The 15,212-nt window shown below is 39.8% G+C and overlaps 1 protein-coding gene across 4 annotated transcripts in view; it reads right to left on the bottom strand.

Annotated features, from left to right (window-relative positions):
* Window positions 1-15,212, bottom strand: part of PCCA (propionyl-CoA carboxylase subunit alpha) — a 276,287-nt gene that overhangs the window by 8,614 nt on the left and 252,461 nt on the right. For all 4 annotated transcript variants that reach the window (XR_010428426.1, XM_064646092.1, XM_064646093.1 and 1 more), the window contains one exon: window positions 7,094-7,234. Coding sequence is in view for 3 of the 4 variants with exons in the window: in XM_064646092.1 (XP_064502162.1) it covers window positions 7,094-7,234 (141 nt within the window). In the remaining variant the exon portion in view is untranslated. The remainder of the gene's footprint in view (window positions 1-7,093; window positions 7,235-15,212) is intronic.

The raw sequence follows: 15,212 nt of genomic DNA, 5'->3' as shown, positions 1-15,212 counted from the left end.
GAACAGACGGGGAGTAGCAAAACAAGGTTCCCTATTAAGGGTGTGCAGTAATATTCCTGATAAAGAAAATGAGTAGTCATAGTCAGATTGCTTTAAAAGACCTAAATCTCCTTTTGCTGTAAAAAAATAAAAATAAAAATTAAAAAAAAAATAGAGCTATTTTAGAAAATGCTAACTGCTAAAAAAATGAAAGACATGTAATGTAAGAGTTTGTTTTTTTCTTAATCTCCTCCCTACGAACGGTAAAGAATGCATAGGAACCGGTGCCAGGGGCATATGGCTTTCTCCTGTGCTGAACATTCATACAAAAGACAGGTTCATCAGTCATTGGAGTATCTGGATAAAAAAATTAGCTCCTGATGGATGGTATTTAGAGCTTACCTGCTGCTAGTACATTACCAGAGAAGCACAGGTTTTGAAACCCACATGACATTAGAAACTGCAGACCATGAAGTACCCCACGTGCAGGCGCGCTCATAATGTACGCCAGGTTATACAAAATAAGAAATAAGCTATTTAAACCCTCTGCCTAAAATTGGGCCCGCTGCAAGGAACCCTGGGTCAGCCCTACACAGGCCAATTAATGCACAGCATCTGCTGTATAGAAGCCGTGCATGAAGCACTTCCGAATGATTTCAGCAATTAAAAGAGAACTGTTTCCTGCCTGTTCTGACAGCAACTGTTTCAATGCAAGAGTGAGCACCAAATCATTGTGTGCAGCTGAAAAAATTAAGTCTTTTTTTTTTTTTATCTTGTGAAAAGGATGTGGGAGGGATGAAGATTTCTTACGGAATCGGATCCTTCTTTTGTTGTCCAACATTCTGTGTTTTTCTGCCAAATTAGACAGAAGGCTCCGAGGGTTTACGGGGCCCTCTACAGTATCACCTTCTGGTGCACTGTGGCTCCCTAAAAAGACGGATCAATATCAACCCTGCTGATTTGCCTACAAAAGTGAAAATCCTTCAATTACATTTTTAAGACCATTATATTTAGAACACAGGTGTTCTGATGCATAACAGTTTTAAGGCTCTTGGAGCTGCAGTGGAAAAAAACAATGACAGCCCTAAGCAAATATGATCTTAGAGGTGGTTAAAAGTGATATCTCCTTCCTCAACCTTGAGAAGACACCAGTAAACATCACTCACAATTTCCACTATGCTACAACTGTGTCCCTGTTGAGCCTTGTAAGTAAGAAGGGACGATGCCCTATGAAAGAGAGTTATCCTCTCTTGTAGCCTTCTGCAAAATAATTACAGACATGCATCTTGTTTATGCTTGTGCAAAACCACTGAACAGTGAACTATCTACCACTGAACATTCACTATCTACGAAGATACTGGGATTTTTGTTTGTTTATTTATTGTTTAAACTTAGTCCATGCCGGTATCATTCCCTTCCCAGATTCTTTTCTCTCTGACTTGTTGGCAATCTGGCAGCCAGCATCCAACAAAAAAACAAATCAAGAGGAATTGGATGAGCAACAATTGAAATTCCTTGGCATTGTCCATTACCATGTAAAATAATTAGTGCAAGTTTCCTCTTCTTTCCAAATTAACTTTGAAACCAGAGCTACAGAGCTGCAAGTATAATTAGCGGCAATTAATAGTACTTGACAAATCATTATTAAACTTTTTTTGCCACACTCCTTTAACGAATGAATCCAAACATAGCACATCCCAAATTTTCTGACCTCTGACTAAAGGTCACTGATGTCCCCCTGACAGCAATCAGCACTGTTCATTGCACTCCCACTTATCCAAAACACACTTCCCCAACTGCTTCTGAGATCCCAGCGTGCTGGGGAAGTGATATGCAGGCAGAGCACTTCTGGAGGACATTCTTGTGCTAACACAGCCCAGTCTTTATCAGCCAACTTTTTTAGCAACAGCTAAAAAGTTTTTTATTATTTGCAAATGCAAAGCACACCAAAATAATAATAATAAAAAAATCTATTAATTAATTTCAAAGGATTGGTAACATTTTTCCCCAAGGAGGAAACTCTAATAATATTGACTATTTCTACCTCATCATCAGATTAGGATTTCCTTCTTAATTATACCCTACTCCTTTCTACTGTTGTCATTTCTCTGTTATGAATTCCAACCAGAAGAAAAAGAGAAGTTTTTTTTTTAAGATTTTGAGGTCTGAATGGCAAATACAATTTAAAACAACACACAAATGCTGACAGCAACAGGTAAGTTTGTAAGTCCATCTTTTCTTTCATGAGAATGAAGGATGTAGTGAGAAAAAGAATTTAGAAAGCTATTTTGTTTTGGTTTTAGTAGTGAGCATTTCAGCGGTAAAGGTCAAGCAAAACATCTTTTCCCACAGCAAAAACTTACCAAGGCTTGTGAAACGGAAAATCATAGACAAAGATTCTTTTAAACTGTTCTTCAAAGAATAACAAGAAAAACTGAAATAAAATGCATGCAACTGAACTGAAGGAGGAATGCAGTTTAAAACATCTTCCTTAATTAGTTTTAAAAGGTGGGAACGCACTAATGTGTTCTATAAGTTAAACAACGAAAAAATCAGCCTTCAAGTTAACCAATGTTGAAACTACTGAGATAACTAGCATCTACATTTAACAACTGACATTAGTAGAAAAAATTCATCCCATGCAGTATTAATATTAATGGCCACACTACTATCAATTTGAAATCATAAGAAATTTTGATATGAGAAAAGTACATTTAAAGAATGGCTGGAACAGTGGTAACTTCCAAAACCTGAAGTAATCTTGAATTACTGGAAAGGGAGGAAATTTAGAAACAAAGGTCAAAATAGTTAATTGTCCTCTTCTTTTGGCTGTAATCCTACAAAGATTCAGTGATGCTGTGGTGTTTACCCAGAGGTGCTTTCCATATTTATGGATAGGGGTAATCATTAAAGCGATTTAGCCTGCCAGGTATTAGCTTATTGACCAATGCTTGGATTAGTAATGCCACCTGTCCTGCTCAATGTAACTAAAAAATAAAAATTACCAACAGAAACACATAGCTAAAAGAAAAACACCTTCACATTTCTGACAGACAGAAAACTGAAAAAGCAAAACCCATATTCATAGATGAAAACATAGCAAAGGTCACAAGGCAATCAGGACAGCTAAGATCTTTCTTTGTTGCTGTGGACAGTTAAGACTACCAAAGTCAGTAGTGGGAACACTTTAATAATAATGGCCAGTCTTTGCAAGCGAAGATTTGGGAAAGGTCATAAACCCTTCGAGCCTGCGCAGTGGATTTTTTAGGTGAGACACAGCGTGCGCTGAACTGAGCCCACCCTTTAATCCTGAGGTTCATCTGCCGGGGCCGAGCAAAGCTTGGACAGTGGCAGTGAGGTCCCCAGGACGTAGCTGGATTGCCATACAAGGCTGACGAGCTCCAGCTGCCCGGGGGGCCGGGAATTGAACCCGGGTCGCAGCGGTGCGAGTCCTGCACTCTAACCACTAGACCACCAGAGGCCCCAGTGGGAACACTTTAGGTGGGTTGTTTTAGGTATGACAACATTGTTTTACCTGTGCAACCATTAGGATCTTGAGTTTTCCCCACTCCTGCACTTTCAGTGCACAGAATCCTACATGCACAAAACCAAGCCAAGCACCTCAAGATGAAGAAGAAATATTTGCAGATGCCTGCCTGTTTCCTGCCCTCTAAGTAAAGCATTTGTGCAGCTTAGTAGGTGCTGTCTTTGTGGTAGCTGCAGCGAGATTAAAACTACGTGCAGTGCCATGTCCACACTCTGGCATAAAAATCCTGCTGTGTGCTAGCAGGGCTAGCTTGTGCTGCCACCAGGGTCAGCAGAAACAGAGCAAGTTCCTTGCCTGGATTCTTGAAGCCCAGTGGTTTCTCTAGGCCGTGGCATGATGGGGAACCAAAAGTAATTCCCCCAAAACCAAATTTCATCCTAATGCACATATACCACTAACAATCTACTTACAAAATAAATATGCAAACACCCTCACCCCCCAATAAGGAGTATTTCCTATATTAATATCACTGAGTTATCATGAGGAATGTAATCTGAATTTAAGACTTCTTTCCCTAAATAATATTAACCTTCTTTCCAGTCAGCCAGATTTCAAATTGTTTCATTGTTTATGCTGCTTTCTGCTTCTGAATGCCTTCATTTTGCTTCTAGGAATAACTGAGTGACAACTAATTATAGTCTTCTGATCACATGAAGGAAAATAAAGAAAGTAGAAAGTAACTAAAAAACCTAAAGAAATTGGCAGCATCACAAGTTCTGCTTCTCTCTAAATGACAAACAGCACTTCCCCACTGTGTTACTAAAATCTATAGATCATCTTACAGACAAAAGAAAATAAATTCCTTGAATATGCAATATCTTTTGGCAAAAAATGAACTGAAAACTGCTTATCAGACCAGTTGGATAGAGGATGCTCACACAATCTTCTATCGGGCTTCAACAGACCGAAGTATTTTTCAGCAACAACAGCCAAAAGAGAACACCATGCTCCAAGGAAAACAATGACACGTCGAGTGGGGAAAACTAACGCAGAGATCAGCGCTGCCTTCTCCTTTGGCTATGGACACACAGAGAGGGACTAACACCACATGCTTTACCTGACCAGGCATAGTGCCCTACAGCTGAACCATAGGTAATAAACAGTTTGCAAGCGCGGCCATTCAGACAAGGATGAGGTGACCCTCTCTAGTCAGTTTTTCACAATTTCTAAATTACACATGAAGGAAGGGTATGGCAGCCCAGCTCCCTCTGCTACTCATCACTCTGAGACCATGTCTCTGTGAGGACAGGGACTGTGCTGCACTAATGCTATAGCTCACAGGTTAGGAGAAAATAACCTCAGAGTAGCTAACAACCAGATAGCTTTACTGCTAGCAGCAGCAACACCTGAGGAGAAAGATGGACAACTGCCTTGCATTCTCCCACTTTTCAGCTGTGCTGTTTTCACACACTATGCAAATTTGAGCTGCCAAACCCGATTGCAAGCACAGAATAGGAGCTACTTAAATTCCCACTACTCCAGCACACTAAAGAAATTAGACTTTTCCCAAGCAGTGCAACAAAAAGAGCTGTATTTATCACGGAGCTACAGTTCCCTGCCCATCATGCCTTCAACAGCTGTAGTGAGTGAGGTGGTTTCTGATGGACAGCCCAGACGCCGTAATCTGAATCCCACCATCCCACTGCTTATTCAGTGCCGATAGCTGATGTTACCCTCATCTCACTTGCTGGCTCGCTTTTTTTTAACGTTTTGACAGTAGTCTTGAAAAGGAAGGATTTAAGTTAAACCCTTTTCAATAACGCAAATGTGTTTTTTGCAATTAAAGCCACACAATTAGCAATGACAAGCTCAGGTCAGCAGAACACAGATTATGCTGTTCAAATGCTCTGCCACTCAGTGCCTCCAGCAAAAAGCTGCAGGAAAGGAGAAAAGAAAAAAAAAATCTCACACATATTATTTAACAACTTGTGCTCTGATGCACACCACCACTTGTGGATTTGTGGAGGGAGGTTCATTTATTTATTTACTTAAAATCCCTTAGGCTCTGGCCTCCTTCTCCACTGGTTGTATTCCTTTCAGACAACAAGAATTACTCCTCGTGGCAAGAAGGCTGGTAACATTTAGAATTAACATCTCAAAAATAAATATTAAACAAATTTTAAAAGTCTTAAAATCATTGACTTAAAAATGTTTCCCTTCATTCTTCACAAAAAAAAGGTGTTTGCTTAAGATCTTCCTCATTCAGTCACTTGTATTGCCTAGACAAAGAAAGCAGATTCCTCTGTCCATGTGATGACATACTGATTAATTTTAATTGAATACTGTTCTTTTTATTTAAAGTATGTAAACAGTGTATGTGTGCATGTATAAATCACAAAAACAGAAAACTAAGTGTAAAAGCTAAAAGAATTTCTAATTTCTAATCAGTACTTAGTTTTGTTTCCTCTGAAATGTCTTTGTTTCATTAATAGTAACATTGGCACCTGCAGATCTTTAATATTAACATGATGACTCCCTTCTCCCTGTAGACAGACAGAAGCAACCATATATTTTAAATCCAAAAGTGGTATCATAGCAAAATGTAAGCAAACGAATCATTTTACCAGCACGATCGACAACTGTCACCTAGTAGATGCAATGTTGCTTTTGGACTTCAGATCTTGATCCCATTTCTGCACAATCTCTCAAGAAAATCTGTAGTGCCACATACATGTTTATGGCATCATTTAACTGACAACAGTACTTTAAAATTAGTATGCAAAATCTGATTCAAATATTCCTATGTCTGCAATCACTTCCTTGCTTTCAATGGTTATGAGAGATAAGGGCCCTGACCTTAGAAATAACATATGCTACAATGTGGTAGAATTTCATATAAAGCTGAGTTCAAGTCAGTATTTAAATGTAATTTTAAAACACTATATTTATATTTGTTTCCAGCTCAGTGTAAGGTAAGAATCACTGGAAATCCCCAGGACAACAACAGCATGTTCCCTTGCCCTTCTGTATGGCAAGTTTATTCCTTCTGCAGAACAAGATTACCACATGAGACTGGGAATTCCCAGCATAGGATTCCCAATTCATGTGTATATTCATGTGTCTTTGAAATTCTTAAAAAAGAAAAAGGGGAGGGAAATTATATATCATTCCTGTGTCCCTTTTTTTTTAGTAATATTTTCATTACTTCAGGGCAGAAAATCAACAGTCTACTCCTGCTAGCACTAACTAACTGTATATATGTATACGTATGTATACATATATATATATATATAAACTTATGTATATTTACGTGCACATATACAGACACAGAATTTCCTCCCTCGTCCCTATCCTCCCCCCCTCAAGGCATTTGGGGTACAAGTACAAGCTATTTCTTCAGTTTCAGCTGTGTACTTGTACCAGGCTGAAAATTTTCCTCTTAAAGCCAGTTTAGTCTTTATAATTCAAATGAAAAACAGCACACATCCTTCAGCACACTTTATTCTACAGGTGATGTTAAAAAAAAAAAAGAAGTCAAACCCTGTGACCTGTAGTTTCACTTACACCAAGGAGAAATTTCTGTGGAATATGTAATGAAAATGCAGATATATAGATCACATTTCTTACCGTGTCCCCAGGCTTGACAGAAACTGCCACCACTGTTCCAGGCATAGGAGATCTCAAAATGCTGGAGGTGTCCTCTTCTGCTTTCTCTGGCATGTACTTGCTCAGCTCCGCAGCAACCTTCGTCAGTATTTGTAATTTGTACTAAAGAATAGGAAGAGGAATGTTTTAGAAAACTGCACCTTGGTGAATTCCAGTCAATAATCTGCACTATTTTATGTCATGTTTTTATGTAATGCATCTGTTATCTGTTCTTCACAGGGGTGTCTAAAAAACACTGTCTGAAATCTTTATTCAGTTTCATTTTCAGGATGTAGAAGGAAAAATATGCAACCCAAATCTGCGGCAACGTGCACATAACAGGAAAGAATCAAGTACAGTAAAGAGATGTCATATTCATTTTAAAATTAGAGGTAGAGAGAGAAGATGTAAATTTAAAACTAGAAGTGCCCTTATGCTTGCTGCATATCATCTTTGGTGAATAAGGAATATTGAGGGATTTGTTTCCACTGCAGTACTGAATTGCAAATTGACCTTTTGGGAAAGTCTGCCAGACTTTAAACAACAGGACTGATCTTAAACATTATGTTTACTTTTTAAACATTTCTTTTGACCACGTATTTAGTGTTTGAAGTTAATAACTTGCTCAGATTTTACACTTAAAACATATTAAACAATTTAAATTCTGTTCTTTCAGATGATGAAACAGTGTTGTATTGAATATTCTTCATCTGTAATAAAAACTGTTTAGCAGCTGTTACCTACCTTGAGAAAAAATGTTTTCTCTAAGTTTTTTTTTACAGCAATTAGAAATGGAAGAGAATATGATGACCCTGAAGTGCCTAAGAGTATCTCTTTAAACAAAGCTTTCTGAAAACATATAAATGTTGCCTAAACTGATTTCAGCTCCAGGCTTTTAGTTTTTAGGAACTGTCAACTATTTTAATCACTGAGACAGTTGCTTGCCCTCAGACAGACGGTCTTCACGTTTGTCCCAGGGCACCTGAAAGGGATTGCAAAGAGCCAGTAGATGGCAGCAGGTCTCTGCGTGACACTCCTGCCTCGCCAAGGCCAACCCAGAGAAGACCAGCACCGCACTTCATCAATAATTTAAACAAAGGTTTTAATAATGAGCATCGGATGAACTGCATTTACAATTCAAATGTGTATTTTGCCGATGTAAAGTTCAACACCTTGCTTGGAACAGTATGTTTTCCTCCAAAACAATTAGCTATTGTTTTATTAACAATAACATGTCTTTACTTTTCATTTTTACGTGGACAGAAAAAATCCGCTATCCTTATGGTGAAGGTAAAGGGGAACTCTACCTTCTGCTTCTGTAGAGAGCAGAACAAGGTATTTAGAAATACATGCAAAAGGTGATTAATTCTGCAATGACATCTTTAAAAAGCAGCTTTCAAAGGCAAATTAAAACAACGTAAAGGAGGATTATCATCATCCATGAATGGCATGTGGAAACACAATATTATGTGTGATGAACAGTGCAACCATTCACTTAGAAATACTTACTTTTAATCAGAAATATAAGCAAATGGTTAAACGAACCAATTCCCCCCAACTCACCAAAGTAAGTAATAAAATGCCACAACAATATTCCCTGAAGCCGTAAGGGACACCCAAAGATTTGAGACCCATTCCCAACCATGTGCCTCGGTTACAATTGATGTGGCTCAGGGAAATCAGCACCATTTTGTATGCAAAAAGCAGTTTTAACTCCAAGCCTCCCGCAGGCATCATCATGACAATTAAGACTGTGGCGCTCACAATTCTCCAACCCAAAATACAGCTAGTTCTCTCCCAGCTCAAGCCACCGCGTTCAATGTGATGTGCTCACTGCAGCCTGTTTCTTTGGAAGAGAAGTGCGCGTCTGCGTGCACATACACACACTTTCATGTAGAGGCTGTAGGGAGAGGGGAGGCGATGCCTATAGGAGAATTGGTGACATAAGTTGCAAATAGAATTGCAGCAGTGTGACAAGTCAAATAATAACATCTTATGCATGTTTCTTTACTCTTGAGTGTCTGTTTTGCAATCAAGACATACAAGTGTCTGCCAGTTTCTGAAGGATATGATCCTTAAGTGAAATTACTGTGCAAATAAAAGCTTTTTACTCCTATTAAAATTCATCTGAGTCATAAGTGGCAAGGAAAAAAAGCTTGCAGAGTGTATTCTGCTGTCAATCTAATAAACATTCTGTTCAGAGGGACTATTTATCAAAGATAAATTGTACTTAAAAGTCCTTCATTAAATCTATGGGGGGGAATATAATTACACCAAATTGCACAGTTTCAGTATCCACGGTTAGTGTCTTCTTTGTACTCAGAGTTTGAAAATAAATAAAAAAAAAAATTAAAAAAGGAGAGGAAAAAAAAAGAAAAAAGGAAGAACACAGAAATAAGATTTGTGGACTGTATTATTGCCTCTTGCAAGAGACTATTTTGATATGATTTCAAAGGACTAGGTGTATATGCCATTTAGTTTTTGGAGCCAAATACAACGCTTCCAAGCTGCCCAATTTCAAATTTAAACTTGAAGAGAAAGCCAGACCTTCATCTAGGTTACAGTATTTCACAGAGGCTGAAATACAGAATTCCCTATGCACTCCACCACGTACAGCAGTGGGGGAAAAACCACATTCCTCGGCATGCTGCACTTTAAAGCTCAGTTCTCCACACCAAGCTAAAATATCCCTACCAAACATTGTTTTTACTATCTTTATAATTTTCATATCTTTTAGATTCCTTTCTCTGCAGGACTCCTGCTTTACTTGGAGTGAGATGTAAGAGTCAGTACTCTCAAAGCTTTAAAACGCAGGTCTTTGTTATTGATGAGCTGTTCCTTTTCCTTTTGTATTTGTTTATTGTTCTTTAGTCTGTTTGGGGGATAAGCAAGTTACTGTAATCAAAAAGTAAAAAATAACAACAGTAAACTTCTGGGGAAAGGCCTTTTTTGGCACGGTTGGTTTACAAATGACCTTTCAGAAAATAAAAAGACAAAGCCGAAAAGAAAGGTTCCTTCTTTAAGATTACCTTTGATGTATTTCGGCTGTTGGCTGGCCCACACTAAATACCTGCATAAGCATCCCTCTGTGACTGCTGTTACTTATCCCTGGGGATGAGTTGTGGAGTGGGGTGCAGGGCGCTGTTCACCTAACCAGGGTACAGCCTGAAGCTCAGGGAGAGCCACAGGACTCTCTGGAAGATCACGCCAAACAACGCCTGCCAGTGCTGCCACAACAAAGACGATTAAGAATAAAGCACATTTTTTCATTACATGATGAACACGCTGCTATGCCTTTGATTTAGTGAGGACAATGCCGAACATAGGAAGCAGAAGTTTTGATATGCTACTAACGAGTGCGGATGAGGTTCAGATTTTTTTCCTTTATCCTCGGGAGGAGGAAGAGATGGGAGAAAGAAGGGGCGTAAATTGGGGAAGGCTGTGAAGTTTGGGTTATAAATAGCGACCAGGAGGTTTTCACTGGCCCACACCAGAAACATTTGTTGGAGTCATAAACAAATTGCAGGTGGACTCTGAGAGCAAGGAAATCTGCTAGCCATCAGATCTGCCCTGATGAGTAGTTGTCACCAGCCACTGCTCCACTCCACAGGGTTTCAAAGCCTAATTCTGCCAGCCAAAGTCAAGTCAATAAAGCGGTACCAAAAGGAGCCATACAGCTTTTGATGACATAGAAACCAGGTGTTTCTTTTCCACCAGACTGTTGGGAGTCCACAGTCAGGTGACAAAAATTATAGTAGGGAAAACTGATGTTACTTAATAGTTTTCTAAGGGTAACAGTATCCTGTCCTATCTTTCCCACTAAATGAATTGGATGTTTGTGTAATGCAAAACTACCTCTTACAACCAAATGTCCATGACAACAATAAGAACATAAAAGCTGCAAAAACAGCAATGTAAGGGGGAGGGAGGGGAAGTGTATAGCAGGGGTTGGGGGGAGCAGGCGGGAGAAAAATAAGCAAATAGGGTGAAAAATTATACCTTGGGTTTTGTGGAGGTTTTTTGTTGATACATACCGCACTGATCCTCCAAGTCACTAGACAAGTAGACTAGCTGCTACAAAAAAGGTCACCAGAGCATATCTGGCCCCATCTGTGCTTAAAAACAAGTTCTGTAGTTTGGTTCCCTTACTGCCTGCAACTAAACATTGCAAATCTTCACTAAAATGCTCAAAATTGCACTCTGGTAGATCTCACACTAGTTTATTAAATATGATCTTCCTTGTACCCTTGAAATTCATGTCTCAGAACCTGTAAATGTTCAAATTCCATTGGAGATTTTATAGAGCAATCACTACCCATATGTTACTTATGACAGTGTTTGGACTGCTGACCAGATGTGGATTTTCAGTATGCTTTACCTAAATGTTCAAGCATGTTTTTCAAATGTCTGTCATTCTTGTGGTCAGAAGGGTGAAAATCTTAGGTAGCTCAGATTTCAGTACAGAAATTGTCTGCTCTGCGTCTTCATTATTTTCACTAGCCTCACAGTCTCATTTTTGGAACCAGTGAAATGTATTAACAGTGGTCACATAATTTTCCTTTAACATTCCACATCCTGCCTCAAGTTACTTAACTGTTGTCACCTGCACTTGGACGTCATCGACTCACAAGGAGTAGGTTATTCAGTATTCAGTCCAAGCAACATCAAGCAAAGTTCCAGTTCTGAACACAATGAGCACGCTGCCTTTTTTATTATCATTATACACTTAACCATCGTGACCGTACCCTTGCTTAGATTTCCACCACAGCACCTAAAAAGGAAAACGATGTATTTATTCCATATAACTCGAAGATGTTAGGCACTGCTTTCTTTCAGAGTCAAGGATTCCTTACTCAACGGGGAGATAAATGACATTTTGCAAATCACGGAGGCTTTTTTTCCCCGAAGACTGAGTTCTAGAGCTGATTTACTTCCACAGGGTGGTGGGGAGGACTAACATTAACATCTGCGCAAAATAACGGCACTTTTAGTCTGATGGCGGAGCAAACACTCAACACGCTACGGAGACAGCTGTTAAATAATAATAATAAAAATACCAAAACAGCCACAAAAATCATGAGCCTTTAGTAGCAGCGAAAGGGAAAGAAAAACGAGAGGAGCCTCACCACCACGTAGTACACACTCCAGCAGCAGAAACTTAATTAGACTTGTAATTCAGCCACATTTCCCACTTTCCATTCCTTGTGTGATACATAATTAGCACTCTAGAGAAACCTACCAAGGGTTAAAGTCACGCAAAAATAGCTTCCCTCCGCTTCAGACTGCGGCTGAACAGGCAGAATCGAAAGGGGACAGACGGCAAGCCTGGCGATATCCTCCCTCGGAGCGCGCCGGCGGCCGGGCAGGGCGCGGGGAGCCGGGAGCGGCGCGGAGCGGGAGCGGAGCGGGAGCGGCCGCAGCTGCCGCCGCCGAGCAGCCCGTTAGCATAATGCTTTGACAACTCCATCAGCGCAGTCTCAAGGTAGCTGTCAATCAGGATGCATCATTTAATACAACAGCACACTAAGGATTTTCTCCTACAACCCACATGACAGCGTATCTACAGCTCTATTTATATCAGCGCCCAGTTGTGTTTACAATGCTGTTGTAATTAGAAAAGATGCAACAGGCAGCAATATTATTCAGATTCCCATTTTGCCATGCTGCCGTGTAAAGTGCGATCTTGCTTCACAGAGTCATGCTAAATGACAAAAGCGCTATTTTCTTCAGTCTCTGTGCTCAGACAGCACTTCATTTGCAGCTATCTATAATTAGATTAATGGTGTAGTGCTGTACAAAGCAGGCCCACTTCACATCAGATAGCATATGAATTAGGACAAACACTTATTTCAATTCCAGGCAGAGAAAGCAGTGACTGGGGTATTTAGCATACCCTTTATGGTGGAATGAGATGTTAATTGTGTACCATTACCTCTAAACTGCTTGCTTGTTGTATAAATCACTGTGCTAATTGATGCAGAGATAGAAACGTAGCCACAGGCAAGAAAGCAACGGAATGAGAGCTGAAGACGGTGGATAAAGGATTATCGAGTAAAACCATATGGAGATGAGATTCCTTTGAAACCTGCCCACAAGCAGTACTACTATGAACTACAGGGGAAAAAGTGCTGCACTGATGCTTAAGGGGAAAAAAAAATATATAGTTTATATCATCGTTTCAGAACAGAATCCTAGCAGGGAATCCAAGCCAAGATAGAAAACTGAAGAATAAATATGTGTAATGAGCCTCAACACATGCTTCCAAAAGACAAGTAGCAGGCTGAGCATGCCCTGGGAACAGTCATCACACTGCCCGGATTTTGGGGGCCTGAGTTAAAAAGTAACACTTGCAAACTATCCAAAGCAGATGTTCAGATGTTCCCCTGACACAACCGAGGACTAAAAATGCAGGCATTGCAAACGGGGGGGGGGGGGGGAGGGGTGGAGAGGGGGGGGTGTAAAAGACGAATAAAATCCAGCCAAACAAAAAAACAACCAAGACATTCAAGTGGCTACTGATAAGTTAAATGTACTAATTAGGAGGAAGAAAGGAGGCAGCTTTACACACCTGTAGTAACAACCACTCACATGCCCGTGCATATACAGGGACAAGAAAACTCCTAAAAATCCTCCTCCACGCACTGCACAAACAAGAGGAGAATCTCTCAGAAGTAACAAGTAGCGGTGTCAGCACCAGGACCATCAAAGCCTGCTTTCTCTCAGATGGGGTTTGTAGTTGGTTGTCATCTAAAACACCACTGCACCCTCAGGGGTGTTCGCAACTGCGCTCCCCAGTGTGAACTCTCTCACCTTAAAAAAACCTAGTTTAACCAAACCCTCTGACCACACTCCCGATCACACTCCCTAGCCACACAGAGTTGCAGCTTCCTCCTCCAACTGGATACATTTTACTCAAGAAACCGGTTGGACCATAATGCTTTTAGAATCCTTCCTCCTCCGATATGCTTACCTGAAATCGATTAACTGAGTCAAAGTTACTGCAAAGACAGGGAACAAACACACACAAGGAGCCTCCAGCATGCCTACCCCAGGCTTGGTTTCCTAAAAATAGCATTAAAAAAGGAAGATGAAACACAATGCCATCTCAAACGCTACATTCAAGGACAAGCCAACTGGGTGATGTGCTCTTCTTTAAGCTATGCTTCTTCCCCTACAGATACTGCAAATATGTTTGGCATAATTTTTATTCTGCAGAAGAGTGGCTCTAGTATATCTGCAGGAATCAGAGCCACTGCACTCCAAATCTAAATCTCCTCTCTCCCTCTGCCCCCAAATTGTTGTATAAACTTTTTTTCTTAAGTGTCTTTTTTGGAAAACTTGTTTGTACACAGCTAAGACTTAACTTCATACTTTGATCACTAAAAAAATGCCAAGACAAAATGCTAGCAACTCAAATACTACACAATGTCCTGTTCTAAAAAAATACATCTGTTTCTCTTGCAACACGATACTTAAGAGCAAGTGCTTTCAGTCACAAATTCTAAGAGAATTTCCAAGAAACACAAGGTACCTTCCCCTTGAGTGTTCAAGCCCCACTAATCTAGTGTTTGATACTGCCTTAGCTTAAAAGAGCAAAGAGAATGCATTATATCTGCTAGACACCTCACTGTCCTGTGGTTCATTAAGGAGAGTGACATGCTAGCTTTTCAAACTTTGCTTTTAATTTGCTTTTAGAACTACTTTTTTTTTTTCCTACTCATGGCAGCTAATTATTACTGGGACAGAAGCGGTTCAAGTGTTGCAGCAGTGTTTATTGATCTCAGCTCCCAAAGAAATACACATAAGAAATATATATGTAGATGTCTATCCACATATATAAGGGGGGGAGAGCTTAGGGGTGGACAGTTACCCATTACAAACAAGCAGTACTAATGTACAAATTACTGCTTGCTGCAAAAATCAAGTGAATAGCAGAAGAGAATCACATATTGTTTGATGAAGTGCTTCAGTTATTCTGAGAGGAACCTTTAGATTATTTCCAACACAATACACATAAGTAGACAGAATGATGTTAAAGATGTCTTGAAATGACAGTAGAATTCAACAGTTTAGATTTTGATCATCAGACATACTAGCCTGT

This window comes from Pseudopipra pipra, chromosome 2 (assembly GCF_036250125.1).
Source record: "Pseudopipra pipra isolate bDixPip1 chromosome 2, bDixPip1.hap1, whole genome shotgun sequence".
NCBI lineage: Eukaryota > Metazoa > Chordata > Aves > Passeriformes > Pipridae > Pseudopipra > Pseudopipra pipra.
Note: the sequence above shows the minus strand (reverse complement) of the source record. Positions and strands in the feature narration are given on the sequence as shown.